Source organism: Stegostoma tigrinum, chromosome 11, assembly GCF_030684315.1.
Source record: "Stegostoma tigrinum isolate sSteTig4 chromosome 11, sSteTig4.hap1, whole genome shotgun sequence".
NCBI classification, from domain to species: Eukaryota; Metazoa; Chordata; class Chondrichthyes; order Orectolobiformes; family Stegostomatidae; genus Stegostoma; species Stegostoma tigrinum.
The window spans coordinates 59,978,805-60,000,222 of NC_081364.1; the positions used below are offsets into that span (position 1 = coordinate 59,978,805).

The following is a 21,418-nucleotide window of genomic DNA, read 5'->3' on the forward strand; positions in this document are numbered from 1 at the left end:
GTAGGGCAGAGTGGCAGACATTGTCAACATGGACTTTAGTAAAGCCTTTAACAAGGTTCCACATGATAGAATGATAGTAAAGTTCGATCACATGAGATTCAGGAAGAGCTTGCCAATTGGATATAAAATTGTCTTGACAGTAGAAGACAGAGGGTGGTGTTGGAAGGTTGTTTTCTAGACTGGAGGCCAGTGCTGAGCAGTGTTCTACAGGGATCAATGACAGGCCCACTGTTGTTTGTCATATATATAATTGATATGGATGAGAATATAAGAGGCATTGTTAGTAAATTTGCAAATATAACACCAAAATTGGCAGTACAGTGGACAGTGAAGAAGGTTATCTAAGATTACAAAGAGATCTTGATCAATTGGGCCAATGGGCTGAGGAGTGGCAGATGGGGTTTAATTTAGATAAATGTGTGGTATTGCACTTTGGTAAAACTAAGAAGGGCAGGACTTACTGAGGCTAATCGGTCATGAAGGGCATCCACAGTCCTATAGTGAACTCACTTTACACTGTTTTCATCAGACTGTTGGGCTGGAATCAGGAATGCGGGACATGGTGTGTCTGTTTGTCTCCTACATCTACTCTCCCAGAACATGAACTCCAGGACTATTTGTGCTACTCCCCCATAGCACAGGAAAAGTCACCTAATCTCCCAAAGAGTGGAACAGGAGTAGCCATTTGGCTCTTGGAGTATATTTTACCATCCAAATAGATCATGGTTGATGTGTATCTCAACTCTGTTTCCCTGCGTTGGCTCCATAACCTGATCTATAAAAGTGCATCAATGTCTGTTTTGAAATATTGAATTGACTCCCAACATGAGCTTTTGGGCAGTGAGTTCCGGATTTCCACTACCCTTTATATGAAAAAATGCTTCTGGGCATCACCATAATTGCTGAGATTTAATTTTAAACTCATTTCCTTTTCTCTGCACTCCCTTCATCAGATAAAATAGTTGTAAACTATCATACAGGTGGTCTCATCTTGCAAAAAGGTAGCATTTCTGTCTCTGGGCCACAGGGCCTTAATCTTCTATACTCAAGAGAATAAAAGCCGAGTCTACACAACCTATCCCCACCATTAGATGCTTTTAGAACTGGTATCATTTGGAGCACAGGCCAGTAACAAGGTAAGACATTTGCCACACTGTAAGGAGAGTTAGCTCAGAATTTCACACATACAGAACATTTTCAAGGGTGGATTTTTCTGGGTTGGATTTGTTTTTGACATGTTGGTGCATTTCTACAAACATCAGGCACCTGGCTGACTAAGCCAACTTTCAATGAACTGCTTTTGTGCTTTTTATCAACCCGTTCAGAAGTGTTATGACACACCTTAGGAGTAGATGGGTCTTGGAACCAGAGCTTGAATCAGACCAAGGTAGGGACAATACCACTGTGTCCCAAGAGCCCTTTCAAACTCCCTATATAATGTTCCTAAGGTAGGAGAAATGACCAAAGGAACTTCAGAGAGATTCTTAGACAATGATAGAGGTTGAGAAGAGGAAGGAGACCTTGGGTGGGAGTGACCAAAGGTTGAGCTGCGGATGTGAATTTTAGAGGTTCTGAGGGAGATGGAGAGTCTGAGAGGTTTAAAGAAAGCATTAAAGATTGACAATTAGAAGACAGAGGTTTGGGAAAAGGGGGTCATTTTCAAGATGGAAACCTGGAATTGGTGGAATGACACAGTCATCAATGCAGGGGCTGCAATTATTTTTCATATGTTAATGACCTGGATATGGAAAGTGAGTGTTCTACAGGCAATTTTGCAGAAACAAAAAACAAAAATAGGTGGGAAGGCAATTGGTGAAGATGACACAAAGAATCTACAGAGGGATATAGACAGGTTAAGTGAGTCGGAAAAACTTGGCAGATGGAATGTGGTGTGGGAAAATGTGAGGTTATGCACTTTGGCAGGAAGAATAGAAGAGCATAATATTACTTAAATGGGGAAAGACTACAGAAAGCCACAGCAGGATTTGGGAGTCCTCATGCATAAAATCCAGCATAAACTCCTGCTACAAGTTCAGCAGATAATGGGAATGATAAATGGAATATTTGCCTTTATTTCAAAGGAAATAGAGTAAAACTATATAAGACGCTAGTCAGACCACAGCTGGAATACTGTGAACAGATTTGGCCCCCTTATTTAAGGGACGATACACTGGCGTTGGAGACAGCCCAGAGAAGCTTCATTAGGCTGACCCTGGATATGGAGAGATTGTTGTGATAGGAATGAGAGTTTGAGTAGGTTGGGCCTGTACTCATTGGAGTTCAGAAAAATGAGAGGAGACATTACTGAAACTTAGAAGATTTTTCCAAGATTTGATCCTGTAAAGGCAGAAAGTTGTTTCCTTAGTGGGACAGTCTAGGTCCAGAGGAAATCATCTCAGAGTAAAGGGTTGTCTGTTTATGACAGAGATGAGGAGGAATTCCTTTTGTTGGAGGGTAGTGAATCTATGGAAATGTCTACCACAGAGAGCTGGGACATTAAGCATATTCAAGATTGAGATGGACAGATTTTTAATCAGTATGGGAATTAAGGATTACTGTGAAAAGGCAGGAAAGTGAAATTGAGGGTTATCACATCGTCCATGGTCTAATTGAAATGTCAGATGCCTGTTCCCATGTAAAACAAAGCTGCAAGCTGTAATATACTGTGGGTGGCATGGTCTAGGTGGGAATGGGACCTCTGCCCCTCAGCAGGGCCATACCTCAGTAGTGGCCAGTGCCACAACTGCAAGGAAATGCACCGCTGAGGGAGACATGGATCTAAGAGAGAGGCAACAAGGTATTGGAAATTGGTGGGGGAGTGTGGGGGTGAGTCAGGGAGGTAGGGCTTTGGAGAACAGGTGGTGAATGAGGATGGCAGTAGCGTCTCATCCTGGCTGGGGATAAGTTGGAGACCCGATGCACAAAGCACACCCTCTGACACAAACAGTCTACACAGATGCCCCGGAAGACATACCCCGACTTCCTACCTGCCTTTGAAACAGTGAAAATGTTTTGCAAACTCAATCCTGCCCATGTGCCTGTGTCCACTGCTTGTGGTGTGGGCAGTACATTTGTTCGCTCGTTCAACTTGGTAACAAAATCAATTGATCATTTATCATTTGTATAAAATTGGTGTGCGGGCAGTTGATTTCATGTTATGGGGAATCTGCTGGGGGTTGGGGTGTGGTGTAAGAGAAAGGGTGAGGTTGCCAACTCTCATGTTATACATGCCAGTGGAGACTGGAGCTGACATAGATTTTGTTCCCAGTAGTGGATGGGTCAGGGAAGAGGAGGAAATGACAGGTTTGGCAGAGGTTGGAGTAGGCAGTTTGTGTGATTGAGTGGGAAGCTCACTCAGAATTGAGCCTGGTTCAGTCTCTGCAAGGGAGCTGGAGCTACACTAAGGGAGCCTTAGTAATGAACTCGGAGCACAGACACTTAAACACTCTCATCATGATGATGAGCTGATCTTTGTGGGAAGTAGACACAGCAGACAAGAATGACTCAGGCAATATTGGGTGTAATAGTAATATCTGTCTACAAATTCTCAGACGTTTTTAGAACTTTACAATGATCAAACGTGGGGAAAAGTAGTGAGGTAAAGTTATAACCATTTCAACAGAAGAAGTGAATTACAATTTTAAAAGTTCTGAATGAAATATGGCAATTTAGCGGCTAAGCCTTCCGCAAGGGTACATGTTTTGAAAGAAGACATAGTGAGAAATTAAACCTCCTTTTGTAAAGTGACACGAATGTTGCTGAATAACTTGCCCAGTGCTTCATAAAAGGGGTCACAGAAGGTGTGAATGCAGAGAGAGTAGAGCCTACTGAAGCACTGCATTTCAATCAGACAGCTCTTGATGCAGGGCACAATGGTCCAGATGTGACAGAAGGAGAGGCAGGCGAAATAGAGACCCCAGCAGATAGACAGTGGGATTCCGCAGATAGCAGAGAGTATTCGATAGCACCAGTATTTCGACACCGTGAAGGTCGTGAAGCTGACTTTCCACACACTGTCCAAGCTGTGACTTCCTTCAGGCTCTGCAATCACATCTTCAAAATCTATCTGTGGACGCAATAATAACATTTTCAGACTCCTTGTGTCAAATTTGATTTACAATTTGGGATACTTTTTTGGTCAGATGAACACAGAAGTTTAGTTTGTTTCAGCACTTTCATGCATTTCTGTGGCAATTAGGATCACGTAAGTTGGTTGAGGGAGTTAGAGTAATTTTCTTATTTTGTTACCAGTTAAAGCCAACTGCCCTGGGAAATAAGAGACCACCTGGTATTAATGACTTGCTAACTAAAGTACGTTTCAGATTTTTAAGCATTTTAAATGTTAGAAGAGATGGATTGTTTTGTTTAATTTGCCAGACCAACTGCAACAAGGTAATGACTAGGTCAAATGCTGCGACCAATTCTTCTTTTGACACTGATTTAAGGCTCTGTTTAGTTAACAGTCATAGGGGATGAGCCACTGGTAAGCCTTAATCAGAAGAGGCACTTGTTTAACAAAGTGCAGTTTGTTGCACAAGAGCAATGGGTAGAAGTTACATTGTCTAGTATGACAGAGCCAGGGATGATGCCCATGATGATCTCAAGCTAGACATTCAATTCTCCACTGAAGACAACATGACACTGTCAGACTGGGTGCAGTCTACTGCAGTCTCCAAAAGTAACCTGATCAGGACCATTATCTTATACAATGTCTCCACCCCAATGTTTTCTTCCCCATTGTTAACATCAAGCAATCGTTTTTACACAACTTTTACACTTACCACTATCCCATCTCTACCCGAATCTCTAACTTCATTAATACTGATGGTTGAACTTTCAGAACTCATTCAGACTTGGACAATTGGTAGGCCTCTAGCTTGAGGATTGTGTAGCATGTAGTGACATTTGTAGCAAACGTTTCATTCAAGACCCTGATGACTGCAGTCCACAAAATAAGGTAAGACCAACCATCAAATATAAATAGGTTGATTTCCATGTTCTGGCGGGGAAAGCAGTAGGGGATCTCTGCTTAGTGAGGTGAAGTCCTCACCCTCTTTGAGATCTTTGGACAGCACACGGTCGCACAAGAACTGGCTTTCCACTTAGTAATCCTCAAGTGTCCTTGGTGTTCCTTGTCAAGGATGTCATCCCACACTGGAGCTTGAATGACCAGCTTCTCATTGAATACCAGCAAGTCATCTGTAATGGTGAAATGCTTTTGATGCTCAAAATGGACAACTCACTGGGCCTTCAATGTGGCCAGCTTCCAACACAACTGCAATGAATAGCAACATATTCACAATCTTTCTTTTGGCAAGGTTTGTTTCTGACTTGTTAGCCACTGAACCTCTGTAGCTGAGTGGGTGATTCAATTTTGCCTTGAGGGTTCAGTTGCTGTTGCCGGGTGAGGCAAAAATGTTGCCAGCCTGTTGACCGTGTTAGGAATCTTTTCAGGACATGACTGATCTTTTCAGATCAGCGCTGATTTCAGAGTGGGAAACCCCTAAAACAGCCTTTGACCTCATCTCATCAATGTCAGCAATGCACCACAAGAAGCAAATAGATTCCTTGGCAAATTCACATGTCGTTGAGGGGGAGACCGTTAGCTCGATAGCATTTAAGAATTGCTCTGGGCCTTCTAATCATGTTCCTTGACCATCTCCCTCTGCATCAGTATGTCATCCATGTGGCATATGACACATCCTAAAGCTTATGATACATGGTGACAGAATCTGTTGGAAAATCTCTGGGACTGAGACGATCTGAATAGCAGACTGTTGAAACAAGGTCTTCCAAATGTAGTAACCAATGTTGTAAGCACACCTAATGACAGCAGCCAGAGCCCACTGATTGGCATTGAGTTTGGTAAAAGAAAACTCTACTTTTTTGGTTAAACTCTCACTGACTGTTGCCATCAGGTGGATTTTCCATGCCAGCACCTCATTGAGCTGTGTTGTGTGCCCATTTTCTGGTGGACCTATTTGGTTAGGTTTGATATTCTTGCCTGAGCACCTCTCAAGTGGTTTGGGTCGTCAGGGAAATGATGCCCCTTTTGGTAATTTCCTAAAGTTGCATCTCAACTTGGTTTATGAAGGATTTTATAATCTTCCCAGGTGCGTAAAAGCACAATGAATTTGATTTTTTTCCTTACATGATGCTGCATTCAATATTCAATTAAATAGAATCATAGAATCCCTGCAGCGCAGATAGAAGCCATTCAGCTTTTCGAGACAGTGCAGAGGAGTGTACCATCCAGACCCAGCCCTTTCCACCCTGTCCCTATAATCCTGCATTTCCCATGGCTAATCTACCTAGTCTGCATATCCCTCAACCCTATGGGCAATTTATCATGGCCAATTCACCCTAACCTGCACATCTTGGACTGTGGGAGGAAACTGGAGCACCCAGAGGAAACCCATGCAGACACAGGGAGAACGTGCAAACTGTACACAGACAGTCATCCGAGGCTGGAATCGAACCTGGGTCCACAGCACTGTCCCAAATTTGCCAAACTTTAGGATATCCCATCTCAAAGGAACTTTCACTCCTCAGTTATTCTTGTTTTTTGATCTTTTGCTTATGATTAAGGGCAAAACACATCTTGCTGCTCAAGAACGAGCCTTCCCGATAATGAGTGTATATTCTCTTCTATCTGACACCCTTTATGTTATCATGTTAATGTTGTTGCATATATTTAATGTTGGCAGTTAGGCCCTCTATACCATGCAGCTTCACTTCTGTCGACTTCAACTCCTGTATCTTCAGCCATGGTTTTTGATATTTGTCCCTGTATCAAGATTAAAATTAATCAGGTATCCATTGACAAAAATAGATTCTGTCAAACTCTGGATAGTTGAATCAACCATTTCCCCTCAGAGTGCCTCAGATATCTTTTCTAGTGCCATAGATGCATAGAGAGCTACAGCACAAAAAAAGGCCCTTTGGCCCATTGCACCCACATCAGTAAAAAACAACCAGCTCACTATTCTAATCCCATTATCCAGCACCTCACCCTGTATACCTTGGTATCGCATGTCCATATCTAATTACTTCTTAAATGTTCTTAGTGGTGATCACTCTACGGAATTGTATTCTTTGCATATCTCGTCACCACCATTTGTGCTTCCCTGAAAGTGTACCCTACCTCTGCACATCTTCTGGAAGTGACCGATAGTCTTACAGATGCTTTAATCATAGCTGAGCATTGCTTATGCTTTGAGAATTTTCTGCTCCACAGCACTGACATTGACTCTTAGTATCTGCTGTTTGTTCTGCGCTTTGCATTATCTTGTCACATGAATCTTAGCATGTTTGTACAATATAGAATGGGCAGGATCTGTTGGTCTCCTGGAAAAGGTTGAGATTCTCCTAGCAGCATTTGTGTGAGTTTTCCTGGTTTTTGTTTCCAGGAAAACCTGAATAGCTTTCTCTGGTGTCCAATCTTTTTTGGACGGTAATAAATCTTACAAAGATTCATCAATAATTTCAACAGCAATTGTTATAAATTCTGACTTCAGAAAGCCAGTTTTCCACCAATCTGTGGATGTCATTAATGAAATTATCTAAGGATTCTGAGCTCTTCTTTGCTCTGATTAAAGTAATTATCCAAATCTTTAAGAAGCTCTTCAAGAGTATCTGTGCCTTCATTTATGTGGTGCTTTGTATCTTCTACATCTATGTGATGGTGCTGACTGGCCTTAGTTTAACAATTCATCCCAAGGACAGCATCTATGACAGTATAGCACTCCTTCAGTACTGAACTGGAGTGTCAGCACAGATTATAAACTCAAGTCTCTCAGAGTGTGGTTTGAACCCTCAACATTTCTCACGTAGCTATGAGAGTGCAAAACACTGAGCCACAGCTATTAACTTGAAGTATCAAGTAGTTGTTTCTGAAGGTACATTTACTTTGAAGGTTTAGCAGGCCCTAGTCTTCTAAGATCAGCTTCACAGAGTTATTGAGTCGTAGAGCATGCTGACCAGATGTCCTAAATTAATCTAATGCCAGCATTTGGCTCCTTAAACCCTTCCTTTTCATGTACCCATCCAGTTCTGGTCTGTAACAAAAGCAAACTGAGTAAGAGGGCCAATCCATGGCTTACAAAGGAAATAGCAGATTGGATCCAATCCAAGGAAGAAGCATACAGATTAGCCAAGAAAAATAATAAATTTGAGGATTGGGAGCAAAGAAGGACTAAGGCATTGATTAAGAAGGGGAAAATGGAGTACAAACGTTAAGTTTGCAGGGAACATAAAGACTGACACTAAGAGTTTCTATAGGTACATGAGGTGACAGAGATTGGTAAAGACAAATGTGCGTCCCCTACAAACAGAAACAGGGGACAAAGAAATGGCTGAGGAATTGAATTCATATTTTGATTCTGTCTTCACAAAAGAGGACACAAATTATATACCAGAATTGTTGGAGGATGCAATATTTAGTGAGACGGAAGAACTGACAAACATCAATATTAGTAGAGACATGGTGGTGGGAAATTTGTTGGAATTGAAGGCTGATAAATCCCCACAGCCTGGTAATTTACATCCCAGAGTACTTAAGGAAGTTGCTCTAGAAACAGTGGATGTACTGGTGGTCATCTTCTAGGATTCTATAGACTCTAGAACAGTCCCTGCAGATTTGAGGGTGGCTAATGTCACTCCAATATTCAAAAAGGGAGGTAGAGAGAAAACAGGAAATTATTGACTGTGGGCCTAACATTGGTAGTGGGGAAAATTTTCAAATCCATCATCAAGGATTTTATAGCAGAGCATTTAGAAAGCAGTGGCAGGATCAGACTCAGACAGCATGGATTTATAAAGGGGAAATCATGCTTGACAAATCTATTGGAATTCTATGAAGATATAACTAGTACAGTTGACAAAGGTGAGCCAGTTGATGTAGCATATTTGGACTTTCAGAAGGTGTTTGACAAAGTCCCACATAAGAGATTAATGTGCAAGATTAAAGTGCATGGAATTGGGGAAGTGTATTGAGATGGATAGGAAACCAGTTGGCAGAGAGGAAACAAAGTGTAGGAATTAATGGATCCTTTTCAAATTAGCAGGTAGTAACTAGTGGGGTGCCACAGTGATCGGTGCTTGGACCCCAGCTATTCACAATACACATTAATGATTTGAATGAGGGAACAAAATGTAAGATCTCCAAGTGTGCAGATGATACCAAGTTGGGTGGGGAGGGAACTGTGACAAGCATGCAGAAATCCTTGAGCATGATCTCAACAGATTGGGGGAGTGGGCAAATAAATGGCAGATGCAGTGTAATTTGGATAAATGTGAGGTTATTCACTTTGGAGGCAAAAACAAGAAATCAGAATACTACCTGAATGGCTGTAAATTGGGAGAGGGGAGTGTGCAGTGGAACCATGGTGTCCTGGTGCATTAGTCACTGAAGATAAGCATGCAGGTACAGCAGGCGGTAAAGAAGGCAAATGTTTGTTGGCGATCATTGTGAGAGGTTTTGAGTACAGGAGCAGGGGTGTGTTGTTGCAGTTATACAGGACCTTGGTGAGACCACACCTAGAATATTGTGTGCAGTTTTGTTCTCCTTTTCTGAGGAAGGATACTCTTGCTCTTGAGGGAGCGCAGTGGAGGTTTACCAGGCTAATTCTGGGGACAGCGGGACTGATGTATGAGAAAAAATTGATTAGGTTGGGATTGTTTTCACTGAAGTTCAGATAAATGAGGTTGGATCTCATACAGACTTACATAATCCTAATAGTTCTGGACAGGATAAATGCAGGGAGGATGTTCCTGATGGTGGGTGTATGCAGAACGAGGGGTCACAGTGTGAGGATTCGGGGTAACCAATTTAGGACAGAGGTGAGGAAACATTTCTTCACCCAGAGAGTAGTGAGCCTGTGGAATTCATTACCACAGGAAGTAGTTGATGCTAAATTATTGGATGTATTCAAGAGGCAACTAGATATAGCACTTGGGCCGAATGGGACCAAAGGTTGTGGGGAGAAAGCAGGATCAGGCTGTTGACTCGCATGATCAGCCATGATCCTGAAGAATGGCGCAGCAGGCTCAAAGGACAGAATGGCCTCCTCTTGCTCCTCTATTCTTTGTTTCTATGTTCAAATTAACCCCATTGTGTCTCTCTAGGCTTCTTAAGCCATGGCACATGTTTCTTGCCAATCTTCTTTTTCAATGAACTCCTTGTCATGATCCAGTGATAGCCCCTGATACCAACTTGCTGGCTTGTCCAAAGACCCTTTCAAAGTCTATCAATTGCTTTGTATGTGGTATTCCAAACTCGACACAATGTTTCATTATTCTCCCTAGTAGATCCCCTCCAACATATTTGCAGAACTGGCAAGAATGTTTATTTAAAGGTGGCTGAATTGAACACAATGTTGGTGCAGTGGAGCTGAAACCCTGATGGAATGGTAAAATGCCAGCTCACATCTGCAGCTCCCCTTCCACCTTCACTCCACACCCACCAAGGCAATTTACTTTCAAAACTAAATGCAAAGCCTACAGCAAAAGCAGTGTCTGATTTTTTTTGAAGATTAGAAGTTTTACCCAAAGGTTCACAGAGGAACAATTCCAGATGGGAGCAAATGGTGCATTCTGAGACTTGTACTAATTGCAGAATGCTCTTGATAATCACTGGGCACAGCTATGCAATTTGGGCACTCATTCCTATTGTATGAATCAGGGATGTCAGCTTTCGTTCCCTGAAGTTGAAGGGAATTGTTATATGTACAGCAACTCAACAGCTTCATGATCACTTCTCCCGACAGCGATTCATTTCCAATGTATAAAGTGAATGCGACTGCATTGAAAGCAATTAGTTTACCGTGTTGCATGTTGCTAGGCTACCCAAACATCAGTCAAAGTGCTGAGTATTGGCTCCAAAAACAGTCGATTCACTGGGGTCACGCTGCAACTCAGTGGCTCAGTCAATCCCACAGGCCAGCTTTGACATGTCCCCCTCAGAACCTCTGCAATGCCGTAGGGCACCCGAGTGCGTGTGAGTGAAACATTCCGTCAGAGCATGAGAAAAACCCAATCCCTTGGCTGACAATGAACTCTGCCATCTGCCATGCAACTGCTCTCTAATACCAATGTGCCTCACCCACCTTGCTGCACACCCAACTCAAAGCCTGTTGACAGAAAATGACAAGCTGCCAGTGGATTACAGACTGGGGTCTAAGTGTATTTTTGTCCTTCCTGACATCAGACATTGCTGGGATATGGTGTGCTAGTTATATTACAGGGTCAGTAGCTGATAAGAGTTTAAAACGACTAATCCAATAAAATTTGGATTCAAATCCCTCCCCCCCCCAACTCCTCACAGTGGTTCCCAACATAAATGCTGTTTTTAGCAAACACCTGGCAATTAAAGATGACAGAGGTGACCATGAAGCTGTCAGATTGTTGTAAAAAACCCAATGAGTTTCACTCTCATTTCTTGAAGAGAAGGAAACCCATGCTCTTCAACCTGATCTGGTCAATAGGGGCAGCTTGGTGGCTCAGTGGTTAGCTGCCTCACTGTGCAGGGATCCGTGTTTGATTCCACTCTCGGGTGACGGTCTGTGCAGAGTTTGCACGTTCTACCCATGTCTGCAAGGGTTTCCTCTAATATGCTCTGTTTCCTCCCGCAATCCAAAGATGTGCAGATCAGGCAAATTGGCCATGCTAAATTGCCCTGTAAGTGTCCAAGGATGGGCAGGCTAAGTAGATTAGCCATGGGAAATGCAGGGATAGCATAGGGAGGTGGGTTTGGGTGGGATACTCTTTGGAGAGTCACTATGGGCTCGATGGGCGGATTGGCCTGCTTCCACACCTGCTTTCATTTCCCCGATGAAGGAGCAGCGCTCCGAATGCTTGTGATTTCAAATAAACCTGCTGGACTATAACCTGGTGTCACGTGACTTTTGACCTGCTCCCACACTGTAGGGATTCTATGATTTGTGTTTCATTCAGGGGAAAACAGACATTGGAGCCAGCTTGGCTGGCATGGTTCAATACAAAGCCATGTGGTGCCTTTGTCCAATAAATTTACTGCTAGGTTTAGAACGCTGAATGCTGAGGCTGCTTGTGTTGTTCTTTCCAGCCCAGGGCGAGAGCAGCATTTGAGCAAAGATCAGGTGCAAACTCGCTGTGCAAATGTAGTAAAATGTTAACACTGAGTGGGTTGAGGTGAGCAATAGGATGGAATTGCAGGAGAGGTTGGGGGATAAGTGGGGTTGAGTAACAAGGTATTCTTACTAATTCAGGATGGCAACACAGAGGACATTAACTCTGAGCATTCAAGGGCATTCTGTCATTCTATTGACTTGTGGAATGGGCAAAAAGTGGTAGCCAGTAGAGAGGAGTGAAGGTTTAGATGGTAAAGACACTGCTGTTGGGTACTAGAGGAAAACTCATACGGACAAAAAATGGCACTGCAAGAGAGGTTCAGGAGGCCTATGGAGTGGATAAGCAGAGAGCAGGTTATGGGGGGGTCACAGTGTTCCTTGAGGGATGCAGTGGATGAAATTTTTCATTTCCTTTCTTTAGAAAGGAGGGATTTTCCACTTATTCACAGTATGTTCTTCAATGCCCAGAGTTAACGTGCTCTGCATCACCAACCTGAATTAATAAGGGCATTTTGTGCTCGACCCCACTTCGCCCCAACCTTCCTCTAATTCTATCCTACCCTGCTCACCTCAAGCCCACTGGGTTTGTATTATGTTTGCACAGTCAGTTTGCGCTTGATCTTTGCTCAAAATGTTGCTCTCACCCTGGGCTGGAAAGAACAGCACAAGGGCCTCTTCTGTTCGCAGGGTCAGCTACAGACCTGTTTCAGGCAGTATGGAAGGAATCTGGGAATGGGTGTAGGCCACTCAGCCTGTCAAGCCTGCTCTGCCATTCAATGGATGATCTGTGTCTCAGCTTCATTTACCTACCTAGGTTGTGTAACAACTAAGACCCCCATGCCTAATTAAAATCTGCATGAACGTCGAGGCGGATACCTTACTTGTGGCTCAGTTAAATTGGAATCAGGGTCCCATGGATACGTTAGAACTCTGACTTACATAATCTCACGAGACCACCACCTGACTTATTTGGGCACCTCGTCCAAATTAAGACTCTTCCTGGTTAAAATGAACAATGTAAAGAAAGGGTTAAGCTACAAGAGTGTTAGCTGACACCCTCCCTTGTGACCATCTGCATGTACAGTTCCTGCCCAGACTAAAAATCAAGCCTATGCTTCTTAAAGTGTTTGAAAGCCATATGAAAAATTCTGATCAAAACAGTGAAAGGCATAACTCCAGACACAGAGGGTAAACCCACTGGAAATGCTCCAGAGATCGGATGGCATTAGCGGAGAAACAACAAGTCATGTCCATCAAACATTTCAGATCTCAAACTTCACTATTCTCCCAAGCCAGAATGGATGTCGAATAATATTTCACTGGTCTTTGGCTCCTTCATAACTATTCAATGTTAGCTTCTTGGATAGTGTACTCAATGAGTGGTCATTTCCAAACAGTTGATGAATACGATTGACAAACCACAGATCTAAATTTTCAGGCACTCTACTACCTTTTGAATAATCACCATCTTGGTAACATTCCATTCTGCACAAGGCCGTAAGACCATAAGATACAGGAGCAGAATTAGGCCATTTGGCCCACTGAGTCTGCTCTACCATTCAATCATGGCTGATATGTTTCTCAACCCTCTTCTCTTGTCTTCTCCCTATAACCCTTGATCCCCTTACCAATTGAGAAACTATCTATCTCTGCCTTAAATACACTCAATGATTTGGTTCCACAGCCTTTTGTGGCGATGAGTTCCACAGATTAACCACCTTCTAACTGAAGAAATTCCTCCCCATCTCAGGTCTGAAGGGTTGTCCCTTCACTGTGAGTCTCTGGCCTCAGGTCCCAGTCTCTCCGATTAGTGGAAACATTTTCTCCATTTCCACTACATCTAGGCCTTTCTGTATTCTGTAAGTTTCAATCCCTCCTCATCCTTCTAAACTCCATAGAGTACAGAATCAGAGTCCTCAAATGCAAGTTCTTCATCACAAGGATCATTTTTGTAAACATCCTTTAGACCCCCTCCAAGGCTAGAAAATCCCTCCTTAGATAGGGGACCTAAAACAATTCACAATATTTCAAATGCTGTCTGACCAGAGCCTTTTATACCCTGAGAAGTACATCTCTGCTCTGTATTCAAGCCTTCTTGAAATGAATGCCAACATTGCACTTGCCTTAACTGCTAGCTGAACCTGCATGTTAACTTTAAGAGAATCCTGAACTAGGACTCCAAAGTCCCTTTGTACTTCATATTTCCAAACCCTGTCCCCATTTAGAAAATAGTGTACACTTTTATTATTCCTTCCAGAATATATGAACTCATACTTCCTCACATTATATTCCATCTGCCATTTCTTTGCCCTCTCTCTGAGCCTGTCCAAGTCCTTCTGCAGTCTCCCCACTTCCCCAATACTACCTATCCCTCCATCTGTCTTTGTGACATCTGTAATATAGCAACAATGCCCTCAGTTCCCTCGTTCAAATTGTTAATGCAGCCTCCAACATATCCTTAAGATGGTCAATTCCTTGAATCAAGAATTTGGTTGAGACTTTAGCTCTTTGCTGACTCTACTCCAAGTTGTCATCATTGTTGAGCTGCCTGCCATCTCAAAATCTTCTTCTTGCTGCGGTTATAAAGATTTTTTTCATAGTCAGTCTGTTTGGATATGTTACAACACACCTCCAGGCAGGTAAGAATTAAACATGGACCTTCTAGCCTAGAGGCAGGCACACTACCACTGGGCCACAGATGCCTGTTGTGTGGTTATACTGTGTATTCTGTACACCGGCACATAAGTGGGACTGGAACAATGAAGCAAGATTATGAGCCAGACAGTTGCAGGTTACCTAGAGTCTTCTATACAAAAAAAAAGATATATCTGTGGTGAAACATAGACACTAGAGAAAGACCTGAAATCTCAGATTAACCCTCTGAAATATGTTAAACTGAGGCGCCTCTTACTCTTGCAGGTAAATATGAAAAGATCCCACAGCACAATTGCAAATATGCTCGAGGGAGCTCTCCCTGGTGCCTAATGCCACAGCCCTGAAACAAATAATCAGTGTGCCATCAACACATTGTTGCTGTAAGCAAGCTGATACCCAATTTTCCCATATTACAACCTCAACAAAGAAGGGACTCGGATGGCTTGGGGAAATCCTGAGGTTGTGACAATTTGATGGTATGAATGCAAGAAAGAAAACTGCTTTGATTTTTTTGACACTTTTTAAAAAAAAATGCCCTGATGGTATTTCAGAAGAAGCTCCATTCAGCCCACAGCTTGAGGCAGGCGCTTACAGGTCGGATGCTCAATGGCCTTTGGTTTTAACAACTCTGTGACCAATATCCAACCGCCTACAGTCAGTACAATGCAATGCAGAGCCTGTACATGCGTAACGGAGCACACATCAGGGTAAATATAGAGCGGTTGTCAACACTTCAAGCTCGGGATATTTAAAGCAGAGAGACATTTCACCTTCTCTCCAACAAAGTACATTGGAGTGGATAGGATATTAGAAGGAGCTAATCAATGGGGCAGGGTGGATTTCTTTAAAAAGATATTTTTGAAAAGAGTTGAAGCTAAACTTCAAAGTTGTTTCAAGTTCGCAAACTCAAGGGACATTATTCGACTCGGTGTATTCTAAGGATAGTTGTGCTGTGAGAGTCAAGGACTAGCTATATACTACATACACTTTACAAGGTAAAATATAGAGGGAAGTGAGACGTCTTACCTTAACTACATCCTCGTTGATTTGTTTGGGATCCCGGTTGACCAGATCGATTTCTTTAGTGATTCCATTCTTGAACTTGCGGGGATACTCCGCCTCAGCCTCAGTCATGGCCTGCGCGAGGGGTGGCTTAAAAAAAAGCTTTACAACTCGAATGGCTTGAGCGATCTGCTGCACTCTGCCAAAGTGAACGGGAAACGTCCTGTGTTTGTGGGTGGGGCAGGCGACAGAGGAGTCTGTGCGACTTACTTAACTCTTATAGTTCCACTCTGGATATCAGCTTGAATTAAGCAGCCAACCCCTCACACGACTGTGAGCTGGGAGAGGACACTGACAATTTGCAGCCTGCTCGCTGTTACATCAATCCGTGGCATTCCTTACAGAGCCAGGGTCTCTATTACACAGGGAGACAGACATCACTGCCCTCGCACTATTAGAGCACATTCCCTGCCGCTGCTTTAATTATAACAATGCAGTCCGAAACCAGAACTGCAGCCGTGAATTTTTCTCATTCCCGAAAGAGGAACGAGGGTAGAGTCCGAAAACTAGCTCAATAAATTCAACTTGGATTGAGAAATTCTTGGACACCGATTGCTGTTAATCGACAAAGGGCATTCGGGATTGAGAATTGGTTGTTAGGATTGGTGAAGGGGTATTTATATAAAGCAGACTATGTGGGATTGGATACAGTGTATTGACTAATGGATATTTGTGTTGGGATTGGATACAGTGTATTGGGTAGTGGATATTTGTGTTGGAATTGGATACAGTGTATTGGGTAGTGGATATTTGTGTTGGGATTGGTAACAGTGTATTGGGTAGTGGATATTTGTGTTGGAATTGGATACAATGTATTGAGTAATGAATATTTGTGTTGGGATTGGTAACAGTGTACTAGGTAATGGATTCAGAGATAGTAGGAACTGCGGGTGCTGGAGAACCTGAGATAACAAGGTGTAGAGCTGGATGAACACGGCAGACCAAGCAGCATCATATGAGCAGGAAAGTTGATGTTTTGGGCCTACACCTTTCTTCAGAAATGGGTTTGGGGAGGAGGCTCTGAAATAAATTGGGAGAGAGGGGGAGGCGGATAGAAGATGCATAGAGGAGAAGATAGGTGGAGAGAAGACAGACCGGTCAAAGAGGAGGGGATGGAGCCAGTAAAGGTGAGTGTAGGTGAAGAGATAGGGAGGAGATAGGTCAGTCCAGGAAGGATAGACATGTCAAGGGGGCTGGATGAGGTTAGTAGGTAGGTGTTGGGCATGGGGCCTGAGGTGGGAGGAGGGGACAGGTGGGAGGAAGGACAGGTTAGGGAGGCGGGGACAAGCTGGGCTGGTTTTGGGATGCATGGGGAAGAGGTGGTTTTGAAGCTTGTGAGCCTATGAGTTCTCTTACTCAGTTTAAGTGTATGGGACCCTTTTGCTGCCTCGAGTCCATGACCCGCAGCAACTGCAATGCCTTGCTGGCCCGGATCCTGAAGAAAATTTTAACCAATTGGCCCAGGCTTGGCTTTGTTTTGGGGTTTTACTGCGGGCTGGCCTCAGAGTCCTGCCGTTCAGGATATGCCCTGAGTGAGGCTATGCAATTGCTTTCACTCAAATGGTGTTCCCCAAACTCAGTCAGAATGGCAAGAGTGTCCACTTCCATCAGAATACCCTGCATCTGATATGCTCCAGTCACTGCATTTTCCAAGGATAAAGCCATTTGTTGTGCCTGTTTGAAGTCCAGTTGGGCTTCAGCTAGTAGGTGCTTTTGCATGTTGCGTCATTAATGTCCCATACCAACCGGTCTCTCAGCAACTCATTAAGGGTTAAACCGAAGTCACATGCCTCTTCCAGTCATCTTAACCTGGTCAAAAATCCTGATATGGATTCCACTCGCTCTCGAATTCGAGGAGGCTTGGGGTCATAATATTTCTCAAAAGATTTTAGTATCTGGTGCCTCAGGGAAAGTGAGGCTCCAAATAACTGAAAAAGCTGCAGGTCCACAAGCTAACAAAGTGTGAAGCTGGGTGAACACAACAGGCCCAGCAGCATCTCAGGAGCAAAATCACTTTTGTGCTCCTGAGATGCTGCTCGGCCTGCTGTGTTCATCCAGCTTCACACTTTGATATCTTGGATTCTCCAGCATCTGCAGTTCCCATTATCTCTGTCCACAAGCTGTCAGGTGAATTGCTTGTTGCTTTACATCTGCGCCAATGTCATCTGCCCAGAAAAAAAAAATTCTTTCCACATACTGGCCCAATACTTAGATCGAATAAGTCAAGCTTCCCAAATAACAGCATGATGTTAGAAACTCTTATCTCAACTCAAAGATGACAGTTGTGTGTGTATATCTTCAGCAGTGTGGTTTGCTCTCATCGCCACTGAAATAACTCCACAAATATTCCATCACCAAGTCACCCTTTATTATACGTGGAGAGCCCTTCACACTGACCTAGCTCCCTCAGAGCCAGCTCTCAGAGTGAGCAGAACCCCTGATACTCCTGTTTATATCTGTCAGCCAGGGATCCTTGATTGGACCAGATTAACAGTCCCAATCAGGAAACTCATATTCAATGAGGTCTGCCTGGTTGAGCTCGTTACAATAACCACAGAATATCCTACCACCAACCGTTACCACTAACCAAAAACTCAACTTGACTCACCATATAAATACAACGCCTACAAGAGCAGCTCAGGAACTAGGAATACTGTAGCGAGTAACTCACCTCCTAGATATCCAAAGCCTATCCACCATCTACAAGGCACAAGTAAGGAGTGTGATAGAATACTACCCACTTGCCTGGATGAGTGCAGCCCCGAAAACACTCAGGAAGCTTGACACCATCCAGGACAAAGCAAGAGCTGCAGATGCTAGAGTCAGAGTCAACACAGAACTGGAGGAATACAGCAGGACAAGCATCGTCAGAGGAACAGGTAAGTGAATGCTTTGGATCAGGACTCTTCATCAGAATTGTGAATTTTCAGTTCTGTTGATTTCTCCTATAATACTTTTTTACTAATACTTATTTCTTTCAGTTCCACTCGCTCTACGTTCGCTGAATCTTAATTATTTCAGGGATTCATTTCTGCATGAAGACAGACAATTACTTTGTACTTAGTTAGCATTTTTGCTGTTTCTCTATTTACTATTATAAATTCTTCGGTGTCTGTCTGTAACTGACCTACATTTGGCTTTGCTATTCTTTAATTTTAAATGCTCGTAGATGCTTTTACAATCTGATTTATCTGAATTAGAAAGGTCCAATGAGCATCCCCACACACTCAATCAACTCTGGGGCTGTTATAGTTTACCTTTAAGTGGATCTGCACTTCTAACACTTGCAGTTATATCTCTATAATGGTATTTACAGCAGAACTTTGCACTTTTAGCAGCACCATCAATTCACCTATCTTGTGAATGCTGCGTGAATACAGATAGAGTGCTTTACATTCTGTCTTTATCACACTACTCCATCATTTGACTGTGACCTTACGATTTATTTCTTCTGCTGTACACTTTCACTTATAGCTTTTCTATTTCATCACTGGCTTTGTTTTATTCAGTCTAAACTCCCTCTCACATCCCCATTCTCCTTGAAAAGCTGGTTTAAACTCTTCCCAACAGCACTGTTGAATATCTGAGTTGAACCTGCCCACATCCATTTCCAGCAAATACTTTCCATCCCCTTCCTACTCACTGTGTGTATGTGTTTTTCTCGCCTCACATTTGCTCCTTTTGCAAAACTGTTTAAAACCGCTTACCAGTTCTGAAGAAGGGTTGCCAGACCCAAAACGGTAACTTTGACTTCTCACCACAGACACTGCCAGACCTGCTGAGCTTTTCCAGAAACTTCTGTTTTAGTTAAAAACTGCTTACCTCTGGGTCTTAATCTATCTTCAAGTGAACAGCTTATCCAGCGCTCTCCTCATTTTCACGTTATGCCACATCTGCTCTCAGCCTTCAGCTGTCTAAGGAAAACAGTCCTAGCTTCTCCAATATTTCCCTGTAACTTGAAGTATTTCATCCCTGGAACTGTTTTCATGAACCTCACTCCAATGCATTCACATCCTTTATAAAATGTGATGCACAGAATTGTGCACAATACTCGAACTCAAGTCTAACAAGTGTATGATATATGCTGATCATAATCACCTTATTCTTGTATTCTGTGTCGCTATTAATAAAGTCTAGAATACTGTAATGCTTTATTAACAGCTGTCTCTACCTGTCCTGCCATGTCTTTGCCTGCTCTTATTCTTTAGACCAGCATCCCTTATTTTGTACTGTCTTTCTTTGTTCTTCATACCAAAGTGTATCACCTCTTACTTTTCCATATTAAACTTCTTCTGCCTTCTATTTGACAATGTGTAAATGTTCTTCTGAAATTCTACACTCTCCTCACATTTTACAGTTCTCCCAAGTTCTATGCCATCTGTGAACTTTAAAATTGTCATTTGTAGACCATGATCTGGACCATTTATATATGTCAGGAAAAACAAGGGTTGTAATACCAGGCCCTGGAAAACTCCACTACAAACCTTCTCCCAGCTTGAAAAATAACCGTCAACCATTATGCAGTTTTCTAGCCTTCAAACTGATTTTTTCTATACGTGTTCCTACTCCCTACTTTATTCCAGTGACCTATACGTTTCCTCAAAAGCCTGTTGTATAGCATTGTATGGAGCATGTTTTAGAAAACCACATACACCACATCAACAGCCTTTCTCTTATCAACCTTGTCTATCAGAAAACTCAAAGTTTCATTCATTTCTTTTTTGTGTGATTTTCCCCTGACAAATCCATTCTGGCTCTTCAAACTCGATTGATCGATATGCTCATTGAAGACTTTGAGATTTCCTTTATTATTAGCTGCCAGCCTTTACTCATAATCCCACTTTGCTTCTTGCATCTGCCGTTTCTAATCTAACTCCTGAAGGCAGGACTCAGGGGAATGCCCCTTCATCAAAGCAGGCGAACTCCAGCAGCCATGTGCCAAGCCTCGAACCTCCAAAGGATGCCCACTAGTCATCCAAGGCAACAGGGCAGTGCAGTGAGCAGACTGCCATCACAACACTTGGAGATCTTTAGGTTGCACATAGACACTGATACAAAAATGTAAGCTTAAAACACTATGAGTACAGAAGTGACATGAATGACTTTTAAAAATACATTTTACTTATAATTACATTCACAATGCACTTTTACTGTTCTATTCCTGTGTACATAATTGAAAATTTGAGAGCTTCTTTAGAACGAGAACTAAATTTAGCAGCATGCCTGATGGTTCTAGAGGAGATAAGAACATTACCTTGATTGCAAAAGAAAATGTTTTCAGTTTCCCTTTAATGCATTTTCTCGCAAGTTTCCAGTATTGCACACATCAGTCTGGGGAGCATGGCATAAGTAGTAGGCTCAACTGCCCCTTAGCCAATTCCATGCACTCTTAAGGAGATTGGGCCAGACCACTCCCATATATTACAAATGAACAGCTTATCACCATCCACTCTGTCCAAATCTCTCCTAAATTTACAAGTTATACCAAATCTGCTCTCAACCCTCAGCTGTCTGAGGAAAACAGTCACAAAATAAGATGTAGGTGCTCTCAACAGCTATTTAAATCAAATTAATATGTTGTGGTAGATTGATGT

General features: G+C 42.8%; 1 protein-coding gene across 1 annotated transcript; it reads right to left on the bottom strand.

Moving 5' to 3' along the window:
- Positions 1-3,483: 3,483 nt before the first annotated feature.
- On the bottom strand, positions 3,484-16,132 carry LOC125460432 (caveolin-1-like). The gene is made up of 2 exons (XM_048547934.2): positions 15,789-16,132; positions 3,484-4,066 (listed from the first exon to the last, which is right to left on the bottom strand). Exons 1-2 carry the CDS (start codon positions 15,894-15,896, stop codon positions 3,725-3,727), a joined length of 450 nt encoding a protein of 149 aa, XP_048403891.1. The 5' UTR covers positions 15,897-16,132; the 3' UTR covers positions 3,484-3,724.
- Positions 16,133-21,418: the final 5,286 nt, after the last annotated feature.